The sequence below is a fragment of the Aethalodelphis obliquidens genome, unplaced genomic scaffold, assembly GCF_003676395.1.
Source record: "Aethalodelphis obliquidens isolate GAN/ISIS:26980383/991018 unplaced genomic scaffold, ASM367639v1 scaffold42, whole genome shotgun sequence".
Lineage (NCBI taxonomy): Eukaryota > Metazoa > Chordata > Mammalia > Artiodactyla > Delphinidae > Aethalodelphis > Aethalodelphis obliquidens.
Genome location: NW_020837986.1, coordinates 10,669,426 through 10,688,966, shown reverse-complemented (window position 1 = coordinate 10,688,966; position 19,541 = coordinate 10,669,426). Strand labels below are relative to the sequence as shown.

Genomic DNA, 19,541 nt, shown 5'->3' with positions numbered 1-19,541 from the left:
CTATTACCTCTCCCCCTGGCAAAATCTCAGTGCTATTACTCTGAGCAGGATAGGTAGCCTCTATAGCCTCCTCAGCTTGCCTCTCCCTACATAGTGGAACCTCTGTCCTACAAGAGAGCTGGGGCAAGGGCAATAAGGGCCATAGAATTCTTGGCCTACTGGGCCTGGGTAGAGCTTCTGTACTATGAGTACAGTATTGAGGTGGGTGGAGGGAAGGAGCCCCTGGCATTATGCTAAATCAAATAAGTCAGAGAAAGACAAATACTGTATGATATCATTTAATGTAGAATCTAAAAAAGCTCAGAGAAACAGCTAGTGGTGGTTACTAGTGGTGGGGTGGGGTGGGGAGAAATGGGGAGTTACTGGTCAAAGAACACAAACTTCCAGTTATAAGATTAACAAATTCTGGGTATCCAGTGTATAGGATGGTTATTATAGCCAATAATACTATATCATATAATTGAATGTTGCTAAGAGAACAGATCTTAAGTATTCTCACCAGAAAAAAAGAAATGGTAATTACGTGATGGGATAGAGGTGTTAGCTACTGCTACAGTGGTAATCATTCTACAATATATAAATGTATAAAATCAACACATTGTACAATTCAAACTTATGCAATATTATGTGTTGATTATATCTCAAGAAAGTTGAGAAAAGGGATGGATGGAGGGAGGGAGGGAGGGAGGGGAGGGGAGGGGAGGGAGAAAGAAAGGAGCCCCTGCCCTCTTGGCTATATTCATCAAGAATTTAGCCTCCTCCACTCGGAGCTGGAAGGGATGAGAAAAACTGGTAGCCTGCCTCTTCCAGTGAGATTCTGTATTCCTTGTTTGGAAGCTGAGGGAGCCCTGTCTTTTAGGCCACACCTGTCCAGAGTGGAACCTGCATCAAGCAGAAACTCTAGTGTCATAGGCTCTCAATGTTCTCACTAAATTTTAGTCGATTTTCTAGACGAAATGCTTCCCCACTTGCTGTACACTCTGAGAACAACTTCCACAGACTTTATGTGGATGTTTGTTGTTGCTGCTGTTGTATACAGGGTTTGTTTAGTTTCACTGACCAAGCAGGTCCACGGAGCTCCACACACTGCCATCCCAGGAACGAAACTCCTCCCTTCACTTTTATCTGCATGATTCCAGTGGGAATTCCTGGGTTTGTACAATTTGACCCCAGAGTCAAATGCTTTGGGTTGAGCACCTCACCCAAAACAGGCCACAGTAGTTCACCAAGGAGCTGGAGCTGAGACTAGGAGTACACACATTTACTAGGCAGTCTACTTGTCAGAACGGAGGAAAGATAAGACTAAAGAAACATGTAGAAAGAAGTGGAAACAGAGAAAGAACCCTCTGGGTTCCTAGAAATGCTCCAGTAATGTTTCCAGTTGATTTCTTGGGTTCTGCAACAAAGCCCCTGTCCCTGAAATCAGGTCTGCTTTAAGGGAGCTCAAAGAGGTTCTGTCACTGGCTATCAAAAGTCTTAACCATCATGATCCAGGACTGCCCTGAGGGAAATTCTACTTTGAGCAAATTTCAACTTATTCTGCTTGGAAAGAGTTCAAGAATGGCTCTAGGAACCCAAAGGAATGCTCCCCACCTCTCAGGAGACCCATCCCGAGTACCTTGATTGTGCTCAGATTCCTCATTAGCCACTCGCATCAGGGCATCTAGCACCAAAGCATTGTCTAGCCAGGTGTACCACTCCTCCAACTCCTGAAGGAAGCTGGCTGTGCCCGTTGACTCTGACACCTTTCGAGTTGCCAGCTTGCAAAGCCGCTCGACAAAGCCAGGGATGCTGAGAAGGGCCGCTGTCGAGGAAAGAACAAAAGAGGAAATGTCAAAACAGAGACCAGCTCTAAAGCACTCAACAAACAACCAGCTTCTCACCTTAATCTGACAGCAGTTAGTCAGAGCTTCCCTTTAAAATGAAATGCCAACCCAAGGTAAAACAGTAATAAAGTTATAAAAACAAATTCAATTTTAGCAGGTGCAGGGAAACAGACTCATATCTACTGGTGGGAATATAAACTAGAATAACCTTTACGCCGTAAATCTGTGTGTCTCTGAGCTAGGAGGTCCATTTCTGGGGAATTACCATAAAGAAATAACTAATTATATATACATAGATATCTGTATAGAGAGGTTCATTGGTGTGGTTTCTATAACAGCAAAAAGGTAGAGATAACTATATGTTCATTAATAGCATACTGATTAAATGATACATCCATGCAGTGGAATACAACACACAGACACTAAGAACAATGACACACACATCTTTATACAGCAACTCCAGCAAGATGTTTGAATTTACTTGTTAAGGAAGTAAATTATTATTTTAGTGATTTTTATAAAAATTTATTTATTATTTTTTTTGGCTGCGTTGGGTCTTCGTTGTTGTGTGTGGGCTCTCTCTAGTTGTGGTGAGCAAGGGCTACTCTTCCTTGCAGTGCGCGGGCTTCTCATTGCGGTGGCTTCTCTTGTTGTAGTTGTGGAGCATGAGCTCTAGGCGCGTGGGTTTCATTCAGTAGTTGTGGCACACGGGCTCAGCAGTTGTGGCTTGCAGGCTCTAGAGTGCAGGCTCAGTAGTTGTGGCGCATGGGCTTAGCTGCTCCACGGCATGAGGGATCTTCCCAGACTAGGGATCGAATCTGTGCCCCCTGCACTGGCAGGCGGATTCTTAACCACTGTGCCACCAGGGAAGCCCCAAGGAAGTAAATTACTAAACAGTATTGGCTTAAGCCCATTTTCTTTAAAATTTTTAAAGTTTTCTTCTTTAAAATATGCACATAATATACATATACACAGATAAAGAACAGAAGGATATATACCAAGGTATTCACTGTGGCTGTTCCTGAGTAGGAGAGGATATAAATGCTTCTTTTAAAACTACTTAACTGGGGCTTCCCTGGTGGCGCAGTGGTTGAGAGTCTGCCTGCCGATGCAGGGGACATGGGTTCATGCCCCAGTCCGGGAAGATCCCACATGCCACGGAGCGGCTAGGTTCGTGAGCCATGGCCGCTGAGCCTGTGCGTCCGGAGCCTGTGCTCCGCAACAGGAGAGGCCACAACAGTGAGAGGCCTGTGTACCGCAAAAAACAAACAAACAAACAAAAACTACTTAACTATGGTTTGATTTTCCTATAACACACACATACTAGCAGGAAGAAAAAAGATAAGCCTTTTCTTTCTTTCTTTCTATTTTTTTAAGGTAAAGAAAGAAACTGAATAATTACCCAGCTCCTATTTGCACCAGTCACATTTTACTGACAATGATGAGTAAGACAGAAATTCTGGTCAGCATAAAGAACATAATAAACTTTGAAGGCAGGGAATCCAGGTTCAAATCTTGGCTCCAAAATTTAACTTTCTTTAAAATAAAGTTAACGCCTGTATGTATTTGCTTCTGTATGCATTAAATCTTCTTAAGGATAGAAAACAGTGGTTTGCCAAAGGCAAAGAGAATAACGCCACTGGGAATACAGTGGGAGGGGTACTTTTCAGTGAACAACTTTTTGAATTTGTAGATTTTCTGAATCATGTAAATGTATCATTGAATCAAAAATTAATAAATAACTAGATATTTCAAAATATCAAGATATTAATTTGGGAGTGTACAATATGGTTTAAAGAGTAATTATCTTATAGAAACACTGAAATGTATGCAAGTGAAATCTTACAATGTCTGGGATATGCTTCAAAATAATCCAAAGTGAGGACGGTAGGAGTAAATGAGGGTAGAGATAAAGACAGGCCAGCAGGGGCTTCCCTGGTGGCGCAGTGGTTGAGAATCCGCCTGCCGATGCAGAGAACCCAGGTTCGAACCCTGGTCCGGGAAGATCCCACATGCTGCGGAGCAGCTAGGCCCGTAAGCCATGGCCGCTGAGCCTGCACGTCCGGAGCCTGTGCTCCGCAACAGGAGAGGCCACAACAGTGAGAGGCCCACGTACCGCAAAAAAAAAAAAAAAAGACAGGCCATCAGTTGATAACTGTTGAAGGTAGGTAGTAAGTAAATAGGGATCATTGCACTGTCATATATATGTCTCTGCTTTTATATGTGTGAAGTTTCCCATAATAAAAAATTTTAAAGTAAACCTTAAAAGAATACAACATTAAAGAAAATTCTTTAAAAATAAAATAAATAAGAACAAAGTAGTTAGGAGGATTATATGAAGTCATATGAATTTAGTGCCAGCACAGAGCTTGGCAAATCATCTTAGCCCCCTCTCCATTCGCTATAAATTAGCGAGTGACTATAAAATAATGTGTGACTGCATTAATAAAAAAAGGTGAATTAAACTACACTGAGGGACCTCCCTGGTGGTCCAGCTGTTGGGACTATGCCTTCCAATGCAGGGGCTGTGGGTTCAATCCCTGGTCGGGGAGTTGGGATCCCACATGCCTCATGGCCAAAAAACCAAAACATAATACAGAAGCAATATTGTAACAAGTTCAATAAAGACTTTAAAAATGGTCCAAATCAAAACAATCTTAAAAAAAAAAACCACTACACTGAACTACACTGAAATTAACTTCTCCTCAAAAAGTTAAATATAGAATTACCATATGATCTAGCAATTCCATCCTAAGTTCACACCCAAAAGAAGTGAAAACAGGTGCTCAAACAAATACCTGTGTATGCATGTGTTCAGAGCAGCACTATTCACAACAGTCAAAAGGTGGAAATAACCCAAATGTCCATCAGTGTTTCACAAATTGGTATGTACACGTTTCACAAATTGTTATGTACACACAAAGAATATTATTCAGCCATAAAAAAGAATGAAATACTGACATGCAACAGCACTGATGAACCTCAAAAACATCACGATAAGTGAAAGAGGTATGATATGTGATACAAAAGATCACATTTAAAAAATTTCATTTATATGAAATACCCAGAATAGATAAATCCACCAACAGAAAGCAGATGGTTGCCAGGGGTTGGGGGTAATGAAGAATAACTGCTGAATGTGTACAGGGTTTCCTTTTGGGGTGATGAAAATGTTTTGGAACTAGATGGTGGCTGCACAAATTGTACATGTACTATAAACCACTGAATTAAATGGTTAATTTTTTTAATGTGACTTTCACCTCAATTAAAAAAAAACATACTGAGATATTTTTTTTTGAGATACCATTTTTTTCCTTATCAAGTTTGACAAATATCAAGAAGTTGAAAAAGGCCCTGTACTGGGAAGGGTATACAGGGTGGAAAGATGAACTAGTAATTTCTATGGAAGGTAAATCTGTTAATATCTATCAAAGTTTAAAAGGCAAATATCCAGCACATTAAATCCCATACACAAGGCTGTTATTTGTAGGAAAAAAGACTTGAGGTAAACCAAATTTCCATCAACAGGGGACTGGTTAAATAAATTATGCTATGCCCATATACTAGAATACTATCCAGTTGTAAAAAGGAATCAGATAATTCTGTATGTACTGGAACGGATGCTTTGCAAGATAAAGTTAAGTGAAAAGAGCCAGGGGCAGAATGGTGCTTATTTTACATCACCATCAGTACAAACAGAAAGGAGCCAGTCTTCTCTTCTTCCCTCCTCCACCCCGTAACTGGTCACGTACAGAGTATCCCTGGAGAGACAAATGAGAAACTGGTAATAGGTCACCACTGGGATGGGAACAAACTTTCTATCGTACACCTGCTGTTCCTCTGTAGTTTGTGAAGTTAAAACAAACAAACAAACAAAAACTATAATTTTTCCCCCCAAAATAAACTAAATAAATGAAGAGTTTGGATTTCTAAAAATTTCTAATTTTGAAAAATTTCAAAAAGATGGATTTTTAGTCACACCTCGTTTCTCCAGGTAAATAGCTCCAGTTTCTCTAACTGTTCCTCACAGGGCAGTTCCTAAGACCTAGTCTTCACACCCTGCACACTAAACACAGACCTTCAGATGTAACCTACCCAGTATTCAGGGTTCTGAGACTGACTTCCACCCCAGATATTCCTGAGCTTTTGCTAGTCACGCATCTCTTGAAAAGCTGATGAAAGTTTTGGATTCTCTCCCCAGGAAAAACTCACTGGCCCATTATATTCACCAACTTATACACAATCTCAGGGGACTGGCACCCCAGCATCGTACGGTCTTTGTACTTCTCACAGCTTTATCAGTAGCTATCACATGCACTGCTGGTTAACGTTAAACAGGTTGACAGCTAAAACACCCACAACTTCCAATAATTTCTGCAAAAGCAGACCTCTTCTCTCCTCTTATTTGTTAAAAATGTTAGTATTTCCCAAATACTCCTGTAAATTTTCCTGTTGCAGTTTAGGCTCTGCTTTCCAGCTCTCTGAGATGATTCTGAATTAGCTCATATGCTGTGTAAATCAGCATATATAGGTGTCACCTATAAATTGATAATTACCAGGCCTGTGGCTTCACCTACATCTGACTAACATGTGTGAGTGATGTTTTCCTTGCAGATGGATCCATTTGTTCTTATCTGAATCAACAGAAGAGATAACTGGTACTTTCTGAGAAGCCTAAGAAGTTCTCTAACATTTTTATTATCTAAGCTCCAGGAAGATAGCATAAGACATCATTTTGCTGGCCAAGAAAACTATTTCACAGCTGCAGTTTATTAAAAACAAAACAAAAACTTTTCGGCAACATCCTACACACTTCAGCTTTCCATACTAAAATGGATTGAATTGTGTCCCCCCTGAAATTCATATGTTGAAGTCTTAATCCACAATATGACTATATCTGGAGACAGAGCCTTTAGGGCGGTAATTAAATGAGGTCGTAAGACTGGGGCCCTAATCTGATAGGAATTGGTGTCCTTACATAAGAGGAAGAGACACCAGAGCTCTCTTTGTGCATGTACAGAAAAGGACACATGAGGACACGGTGAGAAGGTGGCCATCTGCAAGCCAGGAAGAGAGGCCTCACAAAAAACCACTGCTGATGGCACTTTAATCTTGGACCTCTAGCCTCCAAAACTGTGAGAAACTGATTTCTGCTGTTTAAGCCACCCAGTCTGTGCTATCCTGTTATGACATCCAAAGCTGACTATTACACATACCTCTATTTCCTTAAAAAACTAAAAATAGAGCAATCCCACTCCTGGGCATATATCCAGAGAAAACCATAATTTGAAAAGACACATGCACCCCAATGTTCACTGCAGCACTATTTACAACAGCCAGGACATGGAAGCAACCTACATGTCCATCAATGGATGGATGGATAAAGAAGATGTGGTACATACGTACAATGGAGTATTACTCAGCCACACAAAAGAATGAAATAATGCCATTGGCACTGACATGGATGGACCTAGAGATTGTCATACTGAGTGAAGTAAGTCAGACAGAGAAAGACAAATATCATATGATATCGCTTACATGTGGAATCTAAAAAAATGGTACAAGTGAACTTATTTACAAAACAGAAATAGAGTCACAGATGTAGAAAATAAACTTACGGTTACCAAGGGGATGGGGGGAGGGATAAATTGGGAGCTTGGGATTGACATATACACACTAGTATATATAAAATAGATAACTAATAAGAACCTACTGTATAGTACAGGGAACTCTACTCAATACTCTGTAATGACCTTTATGGGAAAAGAATCTAAAAAAAAAAAAGTGGATATATGTATAACTGATTCACTTTGCTGTACAGCAGAAACTAACACAACACTGTAAATCAACTATACTCCAATAAAAATTAATTAAAGGAATAAAAAAATAAAAGTATTCAGTACTGGAGTTCAATTAAAGATAGACAACACTAAGGACTAAGATCTTTCTCATCCACTTGTAATTTAATTATGTTCACCTTGGGGCATTTGACTGGAGAAAAATGTGTGTGAGGTGGGGGGACAAGGAGATAGGAATTATGGTCAGAGAGTCAGGAAGAACTAGACCCCGTACAACAACATGTGCTAAAATACAACATTTAATAAAGCTTTATCCCAAAAGCTATAAGCTGACATCACACGTAGATAATCTCATGGGTTAGCCACACAGGTATGAAAGTGAACCTTGACATTTTATAAAGCCTTCCTTTTTTCAATCCCCCAAATCAATGAAAACTAGGCTTGGGGTTAACCCTCAGCTAATTAAAAACCCAACTGACTAGAATACCTCATTCCCCAAGGATGATGGGTAATGGTGGTTTTACTTGTCAGCTTACAAACAGGTCCATGAAGGTAATCGATACCAACAGGATAAAACTAACCTGCCAGAATAGATTCTCTAAAGGGGAAACTACAAGATGAAAGTTACTTAGTACCTCAGCACACACAGGTATCCATTACTGAAACTGTATGACCCTCAGTTTCCCAAGCTGTGCCATGGGGATGCTAATCTCTATTTCACAGGGCTGCTTGGAGGATTAAACAAAATCACTCCTAGGTAAAGCAGTTAGCTCAATGTTTGCCACACACAGGAGCTTAACAAACGTTAGCTTTTGTCCGTGTAGGTGTATGCACGTGCTTAAACTAGGTTTGAGGTATAATTTAGTTATAATAAAATTCATGTTTTTAAAAATGTATATTTTATGATTTAGTAAAATGAGAACTCCCCCAAAGTCACAAGAAAGGAGGATGGGGGTAAAAACCCTACAAGGACCTTCTGGAAAGGATTCACCGTTCTAGATGCCATAAGGGACATTCATGATTCATGGGAAGAGGTCAAAGTATCAACATTAACAGGAATTTGGACAAAGTTCATTCCAACCCTCATGGATGACTTTGAGGGGTTCAAGACTTTAGTGGAGGAAGTAACTGCAGACGTGGTGGAAACAGGAAGAGAAACAGAATTAGAAGTGGAGCTTGAAGATGGGACTGAATTGATGCAATCTTATGATAAAACTTTAACAGATGAAGAGTATGGATGAACAAAGAAAGGGCTTCTTGAGATAGAATCTACTCCTGGCAAAGATGCTGGGAAGACTGTTGATGCAATCAACAGTCAAGGGGGAGGGCCGGTGGGAGAGGGATGGTTCGGGAGTTGGGGATTAGCAGTTGCAAACTATTATATATGGAATGGATAAACAACAAGGTCCTACTGTATAGCACAGGGAACTATATTCAATATCCTGTGATAAATCATAATGGAAAAGACTATAAAAAAGAATGTAGGGCTTCCCTGGTGGCGCAGTGGTTGAGAGTCCGCCTGCCGATGCAGGGGACGCGGGTTCGTGCCCCGGTCCGGGAAGATCCCACATGCCGTGGAGTGGCTGGGCCCGTGAGCCATGGCCGCTGAGCCTGCGCTTCCGGAGCCTGTGCTCCACAACGGGAGAGGCCACAACAGTGAGAGGCCCGCATACCGCAAAAAAAAAAAAAAAAAAAAGAATGTGTACATATAAATAAATGAATCACTTTGCTGGAAAGCAGAAACTAACACAACATTGTAAATCAACTATACTTCAATAAAAAAAGGTTGAAATGACAAAGGATTTAGAATATTATATAAACTTAGTTGATAAAACAGCAGGGTTTGAGAAGACTGACTCTAATTTTGAAGGAAGTTCTACTGTGGGTAAAATGCTATCAAACAGCATTGCCTGCTACAGAGAAATCCTTCATGAAAGCAGGAGTCAATGAATGTGGCAGACTTCACTGTTGTCTTATTTTAAGACATCGCTGCAGCCACCGAAGCTTCAGCAATCACCACCCTTATAAGTCAGCAGCCATCAACATGGAGGCAAAGAGATTATTTAAGACTCTCTGAAGGCTCAGATGATGGGTAGCTCTTTAATCAATGAAGTATTTTTTAATTAAAGTATGTACTTTTTTTAGATGTAATGCTATTGCACATAATAGACTATGATATAGTGTAACCATAACTTTTATATGCACTGGGAAACCAAAAAGTTTGTGTGACTCCATTGCAATATGCGCTTTATCGCAGTGTCACAGATACTGGTACTCAACTCCCAGTATCTCAGATGTATGACTGTATCTCTCTCTCTCTCCCTCTCTCTCTCTCTATATATATATTCCATATATCTATCTCATATATCTATATCTATATTTATTATATAGGATAAAGGAAGGCTCAGTGGAAGAAAACGTATGTAATTTGAATTCTGATAAATAATGGTTCTTAACTTTTTTGAGGTTCTGGATCTATTAAAAAGTCTGATGGCTATAGACTTGGTCCCCCAAAATAACGAAGAGATACATAGATATAAATTTTACATACTCTTAAGTGGACCCAAGGAGCCCTCACATGGATCAAATCTCTAGAAATACTGAAAAAGCTAGATGATTTAGGAAGGGACCTCGGAACTACAATGTCAAAATTCTGACAACTTAGAGACTTTACCTTGGTTGATTTCAGCTGCAGAAGGCCCCAAGCTCAAGCTCTTCTTCTGCTGAGCATTTTTGGCCAGAAGCGTATGCTTGTCATCATTCCCTGTATCCATCTCTGAAATGGTGACAGCCAGAATCCGGCAGAAATTAGCAAGCTGCTGCTGATCGAAATTGGATACTAAGGAACTCAGATTGGGGACTTCATCTAGTCGGATCATTTCCTACAAAAGACACAAATAAAACAATCCCCATGCTCAGTTCATTTGAGATTGAATGTGCTGCTCTTTTGCATTCCCCTAAGAATGGGGCTTGGTAGCTAGACCGCTTAGGTTCAAATCCCAGCTCCACAATTCGCAGCTGCACAACCCTAGGTAAGTCATGGAACCTAAGTCTTTGTCTGCTCTTCTGTCAAATGGGACTAATCTAATCTACCTCATAGGATTGGTTTGAGGATTAAACCCTTTGAGGACCACTATTCTTACTCTCCACCTTTGCTCATATGCCCCATTTTGCCTAAAAAAATGCCTACCACTCAAGTTTTATCAATCAGAAATTGCCATAGATGTTTTCAAGACATAAAATATTTCAAATATAGCTGAAGGTCCTTGTGTATCCCTACCTAGTTGCATTCACTTCATTCCCCCCCAAGACGTAACCATTATTTTGAACTCTGTTTATTATTTTTACACGTTTTCACACTTACAAATATTTCCACAAAAAATAAATGGTATTATTCACAAACTACTATGTATAAAATAAATAAGCTACAAGGATATATTGTAGAGCACAGGGAACACAGCCAATATTTTATAACTTTAAATGGAGTATAATCTATAAAAATTTTGAATCACTATGTTGTATACCTGAAACTAATATAATACTGTAAATCAATTATACCTCAATAAAAAATAAAACAAAAATACATGGTTTTGTTCTGCATGCACAGTGTGAATGATACTTCACGGTCAACAGTGAGATTCAACTACACTGATACAAGTTAAGTCTACTTCAATCATTTCTCATTGTTTTAATTCACAATTTATTCAATCATTCTTTTTAAATATGTGTATGTTTAGGTGGACTATAATTTTTCACTATTAAACAGTGTTGTAATGAACACTCCTATAGGTGTCTCCTTGTGTGTACATGCCCATGTAACCAATTATCTAGAGTTAAGTGATAGCAGACCTTCTCCTCTTTTCCCTTATTAGAAATATTTCCAAAGTTTCAGGTTTAGTTTGATGTTTGCTGTAAGTTTTAATAGATATCCAATACCAAGTTAAGGAATTTTCTTTCTATTCCTAGCTTTTATCATGAATGAGTACTTAATTTTATGAAATGCTTTTTGTTATTTGGTTATATTCTCATTTTCTTTCTTCCTTAATAGCCACAAATGTTGTACATCACATGATCTTCTCTCCTTCTGAAACATCTTTACATTCTTCAGATAATACCTGCTACCCTTCATCCCACTAATGTACTTAACTCCCACTGGATTGGGTATTTCTCTATCACTGCACATATAACATGATCTTGTAATTATCTGTTCCTGCATCTAATTTCCCAAATAAACTGACACTGCCTTGAGTCAGGAGTGTATCTTACCTCCTCTCCAGAGCCTCAGTGCATAGACCCTGGTAGCGTAGGTCTCAGTAAATGTATACTGAACCAATGAATGATTCCTAGAAGCCCTTGTGAATCTCACTCCTATTTCTGGTTGGCTGTGGAGGGGTTATTTGGGAGTAGCTTCTTCCACCTTTGCCTTCCCAGTACACAAATGTTAGCTATTGTTATTATTGGAAACTGGGACTTCCAGCTCATCTGTTCCTTTAGCCCTGTCCAACCTAGTGTATGGGTTGCAAACCAGGTCCCGCCCCACCCACCCTCCAGGCCCACTTCTTTGTGTTATATTTTAATTTTTATTTAATACTTGATACAACATATGTTATAAAGCATAACAAAGTGAATAGCTATGTGTGCCTTTCCTATCACATCTCCCTTTCTCTCGGCCAGAGGTAACCACTATCCTGAATTTTGTTTATTATTGCTTTTTCATTAAAAAAAAGTTTTGTATGATTTGAGTTTGCCTATTTTTGAGCTTTGTAAAAATGATATACTATACACATGGAGGCTAAACAGTACGCTACTAAATAACCAAGAGATCACTGAAGAAATCAAAGAAGAAATTTAAAAAATACATAGAAACAAATGACAATGATAACACGACGACCCAAAACCTATGGGACGCAGCAAAAGCAGTTCTAAGAGGGAAGTTTACAGCAATTCAATCTCACCTCAAGAAACAAGAAAAACCTCAAATAAACAATCTAACCCTACACTTAAAACAACTAGAGAAAGAACAACAAAGAAAATCCGAAGTGAGTAGAAGGAAAGAAATCATAAAGACCAGAGCAGAAATAAATGAAATAGAAAGGAATAAAACAATAGCAAAGATCAATAAAACTAAAAGCTGGTTCTTTATTCCCCAGAAGAGTTGTTTTCAAAGCAAACATTCCAAATGAATGTGGCTCTTCAATGGAATGTCCCCATTGTGCTTGAAGTGTTTCTTCTCTGGTTGTGATTTTAAATTACAGACTCATTTGAGCTACTCCCCTTCCCCTCAGTATCTTTAGAGGAGCAGTGACTTTGTCCTTAGGTAGAGGATGTGTAATTTTGGGTGAAAGTAAATTACAATTTATTTCAGTTTATTCCAAAATCTATGTATTTGGTATTCTGGAGTAGATCAAACCAAGAGTAGATCAAACCAGCAGAAAGTTTCTTGGTCTTAAAAAGGAATGATCTAATTGCTTTGGGTATTGTGTTGGCTGCACACTTGGGCCACTTGAAATGTGTTAAACGTCACTGATTAAAACAGCTGGAGCATTTCTTGCCCCATTCCAGTTAAGGAGCAGCATGCTGAAATCCTAACATCTCTCACTCACCTATAAGGACAACACACAGGCTGAGAGAGAACAGAAGCGGGTAGAAGACTCAGTAAGTTCAGTCCCCCTTCATCTGTTCTGCTGTTCTCCTTGCTCTCTGAGTAGACAGAGTAATGTTTCCTTTTTCCTTTTCCCAAAGAAAGGAAGGTAAGGGGGAAAGTAAATTTATGTATTTAGACCAGTCAAAAAAAAAAAAGCTGTTTTTTTGAGAAGATAAACAAAATTGATAAACCCTTAGCCAGATTCATCAAGAAAAAAAGGGAGAGGACGCAAATCAATAAAATTAGAAATGAAAAAGGAGAAATCACAACTGACACTGCAGACGTACAAAGGATTATAAGAGACTACTACAAAGTACTACAAACAACTATATGCCAATAAAATGGACAACCACATAGAAATGGACAAATTCTTGGAAAGGTAAAATTTTCCAAGACTGAACCAGGAAGCATTAGAAAATATAAACAGACCTATGACAAGTAATGAAATTGAAACCGTAATTAAAAATCTTCCCACAAACAGAAGTCCAGGACCAGATGGCTTCACAGGCGAATACTATTAAACATTTAGAGGAGAGCTAACACTGATCCTTCTCAAATACTTCCAAAAAATTGCAGAGGGAGAAACACTCCCAAATTCATTCTATGAAGCCACCATCATTCTGATACCAAAACCAGAAAAAGATATCACAAAAAAAGAAAATTATAGACCTAAACAAAATACTAGCAAACAGAATCCAACAGCACATTAAAAGAATCATACACCATGATCAAGTGGGATTTATCCCAGGGATGCAAGGATTCTTTAACACACGCAAATCAATCAATGTGATACACCATATTAACAAACTGAAGAATAAAAACCATATGATCATCTCAATAGATGCAGAAAAAGTTTTCAACAAAATTCAACACCCATTTATGATAAAAACTCTCCAGAAAATGGGCCTAGAGGGAACCTACCTCAACATAATAAAAGCCATATACGACAAAACCCACAGCAAGCATCATACTCAATGGTGAAAAACTGAAAGCATTTCCACTAAGATCAGGAACAAGACAAGGATGTCCACTCTCACCACTATTATTCAACATAGTTTTGGAAGTCCTAGCCATGGCAATCAGAGAAGAAAAAGAAATAAAAGGAATACAAATTGGAAAAGAAGAAGTAAAGCTGTCACTGTTTGCAGATGACATGACACTATCCACAGAAAATCCTAAAGATGCCACCAGAAAACTACTAGAACTAATCAATGAATCTGGTAAGGCTGAAGGATCCAAAATTAATGCACAGAAATCTCCAGCATTCCTAGACACCAACAATGAAAAATCAGAAAGAGAAATTAAGGAAACACTCCCATTTACCACTGCAATAAAAAGAATAAAATACCTAGGAATAAACCTGCCTAAGGAGGAGAAAGACTTGTACTCAGAAAACTATAAAACACTGATGAAAGAAATCAAAGATGACATAAACAGATGGAGAAATATACTATTGTTCTTGGATTGGAAGAATCAATATTGTGAAAATGACTATACTACCCAAAGCAATCTACAGATTCAATGCAATCCCTATCAAACTACCAATGGCATTCTTCACAGAATTAGAACAAAAAATTTTACAATTCATATGGAAACACAAGAGACCTCAAATAGCCAAAGCATTCTTGAGAAAGAAAAACGGAGTTGGAGAAATCAGGGGCCCTGACTTCAAACTATGCCACAAAGCTACAGTAATCAAGACAGTATGGTACTGGCACAAAAACAGACATACAGATCAATGGTACAGGATAGAATGCCCAGAGATAAACCCACACACCTATGGTCACCTAATTTATGACCAAGGAGACAAGAACAAACAATGGAGAAAAGACAGCCCCTTCAATAAATGGTGCTGGGAAAACTGGACCACTACATGTAAAAGAAAGAAATTCAAACACTCCCTAACACCATACACAAAAATAAACTCCAAATGGATTAAAGACTTAAATATAAGACCAGACACTATAAAACTCTTTGAGGAAAACATAGGAAAAACACTCTTTGACATAAACCACAGCAAGATCTTTTTTGACCCACCTCCTAGAGTAATGGAAATAAAAACAAAAATAAACAAATGGGACTTAATTAAACTTAAAAGCTTTTGCACAGCAAAGGAAACCATAAACAAGACAAAAAGACAACCCTCAGAATGGGAGAAAATATTTGCAATTTTAAATTATTAAAAAATGGACGGAATTAAAAAATGGGTGGAAGACCTAAATAGACATTTCACAAAGGAAGACATAGAGATGGCCAAAAGGCACATGAAAAGATGCTCAACATCACTAATTATTAGAGAAATGCAAATCAAAACTACTGCTGTCATCTCATGCCAGACAGAATGGTCATTATCAAAAAATCTAGAAACAATAAATGCTGGAAAGGGTGTGGTGAAAAGGGAACCCTCCTGCACTATTGGTGGGAATGTAAATTGATACAACCACTATGGAAAACAGTATGGAGGTTCCTTAAAAAACTAAAAATAGAACTACCATATGACCCAGCAATCCCACTACTGGGCATATACCCTGAGAAAACCATAATTCAAAAAGAGACACATACCACAATGTTCACTGCAGCACTATTTACAATAGCCAAGACATGGAACCAAGCTAAATGTCCATCGACAGATGAATGGATAAAGAAGATGTGGCACGTATATACAACTGAATATTACTCATCCATAAAAGGAAACAAAATTGAGTTATTTGTAGTGGGGTGGATGGACCTAGAGTCTGTCATACAGAATGAAGTAAGTTAGAAAGAGAAAAACAAATACCGTATGCTAATGAATCTAAAAAAAAAAAAAGGTACTGATGAACCTAGTTGCAGGACAGGAATAAAGATGTAGGCACAGAGAATGGACTTGAGGACATGGGGTGGGAGGGGGAAGCTGGGGCAAAGTGAGAGTAGCATCGACATATATACACTACCGAATGTAAAGTAATTAGCTAGTGGGAAGCAGCAGCATAGCACAGGGAGATCAGCTCGGTGCTTTGCGATGACCTAGAGGGTGGGATAGGGAGGATGGGAGGGAGACGTAAGAGGGAGGGGATATGGGGACATATGTATGCATATGGCTGATTCACTTTGGTGTACAGCAGAAACTAACACAGTATTATGAAGCAATTATACTCCAATAAAGATCTATTTTTAAAAAAGATATACTATATACAATCTTCTGCAACTGACTTCTATCAATAATTTCTATGGGGCTTCCCTGGTGGCACAGTGGTTGAGAGTCCGCCTGCCGATGCAGGGGATATGGGTTCGTGCCCCGGTCCGGGAAGATCCCACATGCCGCGGAGCGGCTGCGCCCGTGAGCCATGGCCGATGAGCCTGCGCGTCCGGAGCCTGTGCTCCACAACGGGAGAGGCCACAACAGTAAGAGCCCTGCGTACCACAAAAAATAAAAAAATAATTTCTATGATTTAGCTATGTTGTCGCCTATAGCAACAGTCATTGTATAATATCCCATTGTGTGAATAGAGGACATTTATCCATTTTCCTGTTGATGGATCAGAGACCTGGTTTCAGTTTTTTGCCCTTAACCAATAATGCCATAACCTTTCTTATGTGTTTCTTGATGCACATGTGCAGAAGTTTTTCTGAGGCAGTGGCTTCCAAACCATTCTGACAATGTCCAAGAATAAAAAATAAATTTTCCATCACAACACAGTAAATATACACAGGTGAATGTATGTGTATAAATATGAAACAAAAACTTAAACAATACCCTTACACAATACATTTTGATCTTTTCTATTTAGCTGGTAGATCCACTGAATTCATTTCACACCCTCCGGGCTTCAATTTAGTGTTTTTATTTCTAAGAATCACTGTTCTGGAATTGAGCTTCCCCACAAGTGTGCCTGGGCATAGGTTACAGGTTACCCAGGCCACAATACTGATGCTTCGGCCCTCAGGTCAGTGCTTCCTTAGGTGCTGGGTCACAGGGTATGCCCACGTTCAACTAGAAAACAAAATAGATATATTCTGCTGATATAAAAAGGTATCAGCAGTAACGTAAGTGTTTCCAGTGATACACATTCTCGAGCTCTCTCACTGTGGTCTTATCTGCATTTTCCTGATTATCAGTGAAGTTAAGCATCTTCTTTTTATGGATCATTTGTTTCTCCTCTGTAAAATGCTTGCTCCTATCATTGCCCATTTTTCTACTGGGCCATTTGTCTTTTCCTTGCTGATTCACAAGAATTCATGATAAATGCTGTTGTTGTTTTGGGGGTTATTTTGGTTGTTGCTTTTGTTTGTTTGTTGGCCGTGCCACACTACATGCGGGATCTTAGTTCCCTGACCATGCTCCCTGCAGTGGAAGCCCAGAGTCTCAACCACGGGACCACCAGAGAATTCCCCATGATAAATTCTGAATACCAATCTTTTGTTAGTTGCATGGGTTGCAAATATCTTTTCCCAGTTTGTGGCTTGTGTTCCCACTTTCTTATGGTGTCTATCCCCCTTTCAAACTGCACTAAGGTACCCGTAATGTCTAGCAGAACTCATCACTATTTTTGGCAACACAGAAAGGTATGAGAGGTAGGAAGAGGGCATGAGGGACAAGCAGGAAAAGTTATGAAGGAGGAATCCTAGAGTCTTATGCTAAGACTGCCAGGGAGTCTGGAGTTTCCGCCCTGGAAGCCCCTTCTCACACACTGGTGCATACAATTATTGGAAAAATAACAAAGCCTTTTCATCAAAGGGCACAAAGGGTCTGTCTGGGACCTGCACACATCTCCAATGTTTTCCTACAGACAATGGGTCACTTGTGCATCTTCTGCCTGGGCAATAACAAGCAGAGCCTGGGGAAAGTGCCAGCAGAAACACAGAAATGAAAGCTGGGGTCACCACAATGCACATGGGTACTCTTTTCACTGCAACAGAAAATCTACGAGGCTGCTCCTACCTCCTCGGTAGTAAAAGGAAGGAATCTGCAAACCTGCAACTGACGTGGAGGCATGGGACAAGGACTTGGGGAAGTAAGCCAGGTCCTAACAAGCATTACACCAAAAATCTAATATAGTGATTCTCTAACATGCCTACAGATCTGTTGGGGGGGGGGGGGCGCGGTCTGTGAATTCTCGATGACAAATATTTAATTTAGTGCTTTCACTTCGATCATAGTCCTTTTGTTTTTTTTTTTAAAGCATATCCTGGATCATTTGAATGTCCATCTTATGACCAACTGGCAGGATTTCAGTGCTCATATTTGTTATTTCCTATGTTGGTGTCAATTAAACTTTGTTGAAAACTAATGAGAAAAAATAGAGGTGAACGTAATAAGTGAAAGTCAAACATCCTCACAAGAAAGCTTCACAACAGTTCAAATATAGAAAAGTGGTAGGAGAACGGAGTTATTATACAGCATACAGCATTAGAGCTACGCTAAAAAGATCTTGCACCATAATAATTGAGGGACAATTTGATTTCAGCAAAGTAACATTAGCTAACACATTAAATTCACAAAGTCAATCTGAGCTTTTGAGCTTTATAATTAGTTTGATTTCAATCTATTTGTTTAGGTTTTATAATCATTTAAGATCTATTAGTATAAGTAGTATAACCTAGTGAATATACTTAAGTAACAAAAAAATATACTTAAGTAATAAAAAAATAATTTTAACACTAGGAGTATGGCAGAGTTTTTCTTTAGAAGAGTTCTGTACATTATTCAGGTTTGAGAATCCAACTGTCTGAGGCACTCTCCTCCACCTGGTCATTCACCTGCTAGAGGATACAGCTCACCTTTTTAACACCCAAAATATCTTCAATGAGGGTTGCTGTCTGTAAGAATGTCTTCTTACTCGTCATCAGTGTAAACAGGAAGATCACAAAGTCATTCTTTTCTGCCAAACGCTTTGTAACCCCTTCCGTCTATCGCAAGGGAGGAGAAGAGAAAAAGCAGAATAGGTTATAACCCCAAAATAAAATATGAAGGGCAAAATATCCATTCCAGACACTGGAAAAGCAATTCCACGCTACATCAGGAACTGTTAGCTGAGCCCTTAATTCCCTAAAACTATATATAAAACACTGTGTACAAATGTATTTTTATGGGGAGGAGTTTTTAAATAATATTCATCATAGGTTTTTAACCTAGTACCTAAATCAAGAGCTATAAGCCAGCACCCAGTAGGCTAAGTTTTATTTGGCCAGCAGTACCTTTTAAATTTTGACTTTAAGTCTTCAGATAGGATATGCTTACTCCAGTTAGTCACAATTTGCACAAGTCCCCACTCCAAAACAGGCAACTTCAAA

General features: G+C 39.1%; 1 protein-coding gene across 4 annotated transcripts in view; it reads right to left on the bottom strand.

Annotated features, from left to right (window-relative positions):
• TRPC4AP (transient receptor potential cation channel subfamily C member 4 associated protein) overlaps positions 1-19,541 on the bottom strand; it is a 78,587-nt gene that overhangs the window by 23,413 nt on the left and 35,633 nt on the right. For all 4 annotated transcript variants that reach the window (XM_027078496.1, XM_027078497.1, XM_027078499.1 and 1 more), the window contains exons 6-8: positions 19,029-19,157; positions 10,299-10,506; positions 1,619-1,804 (exon numbers count right to left, since the gene is read on the bottom strand). In XM_027078496.1, the coding sequence (XP_026934297.1) occupies positions 1,619-1,804; positions 10,299-10,506; positions 19,029-19,157 (523 nt within the window). The remainder of the gene's footprint in view (positions 1-1,618; positions 1,805-10,298; positions 10,507-19,028; positions 19,158-19,541) is intronic.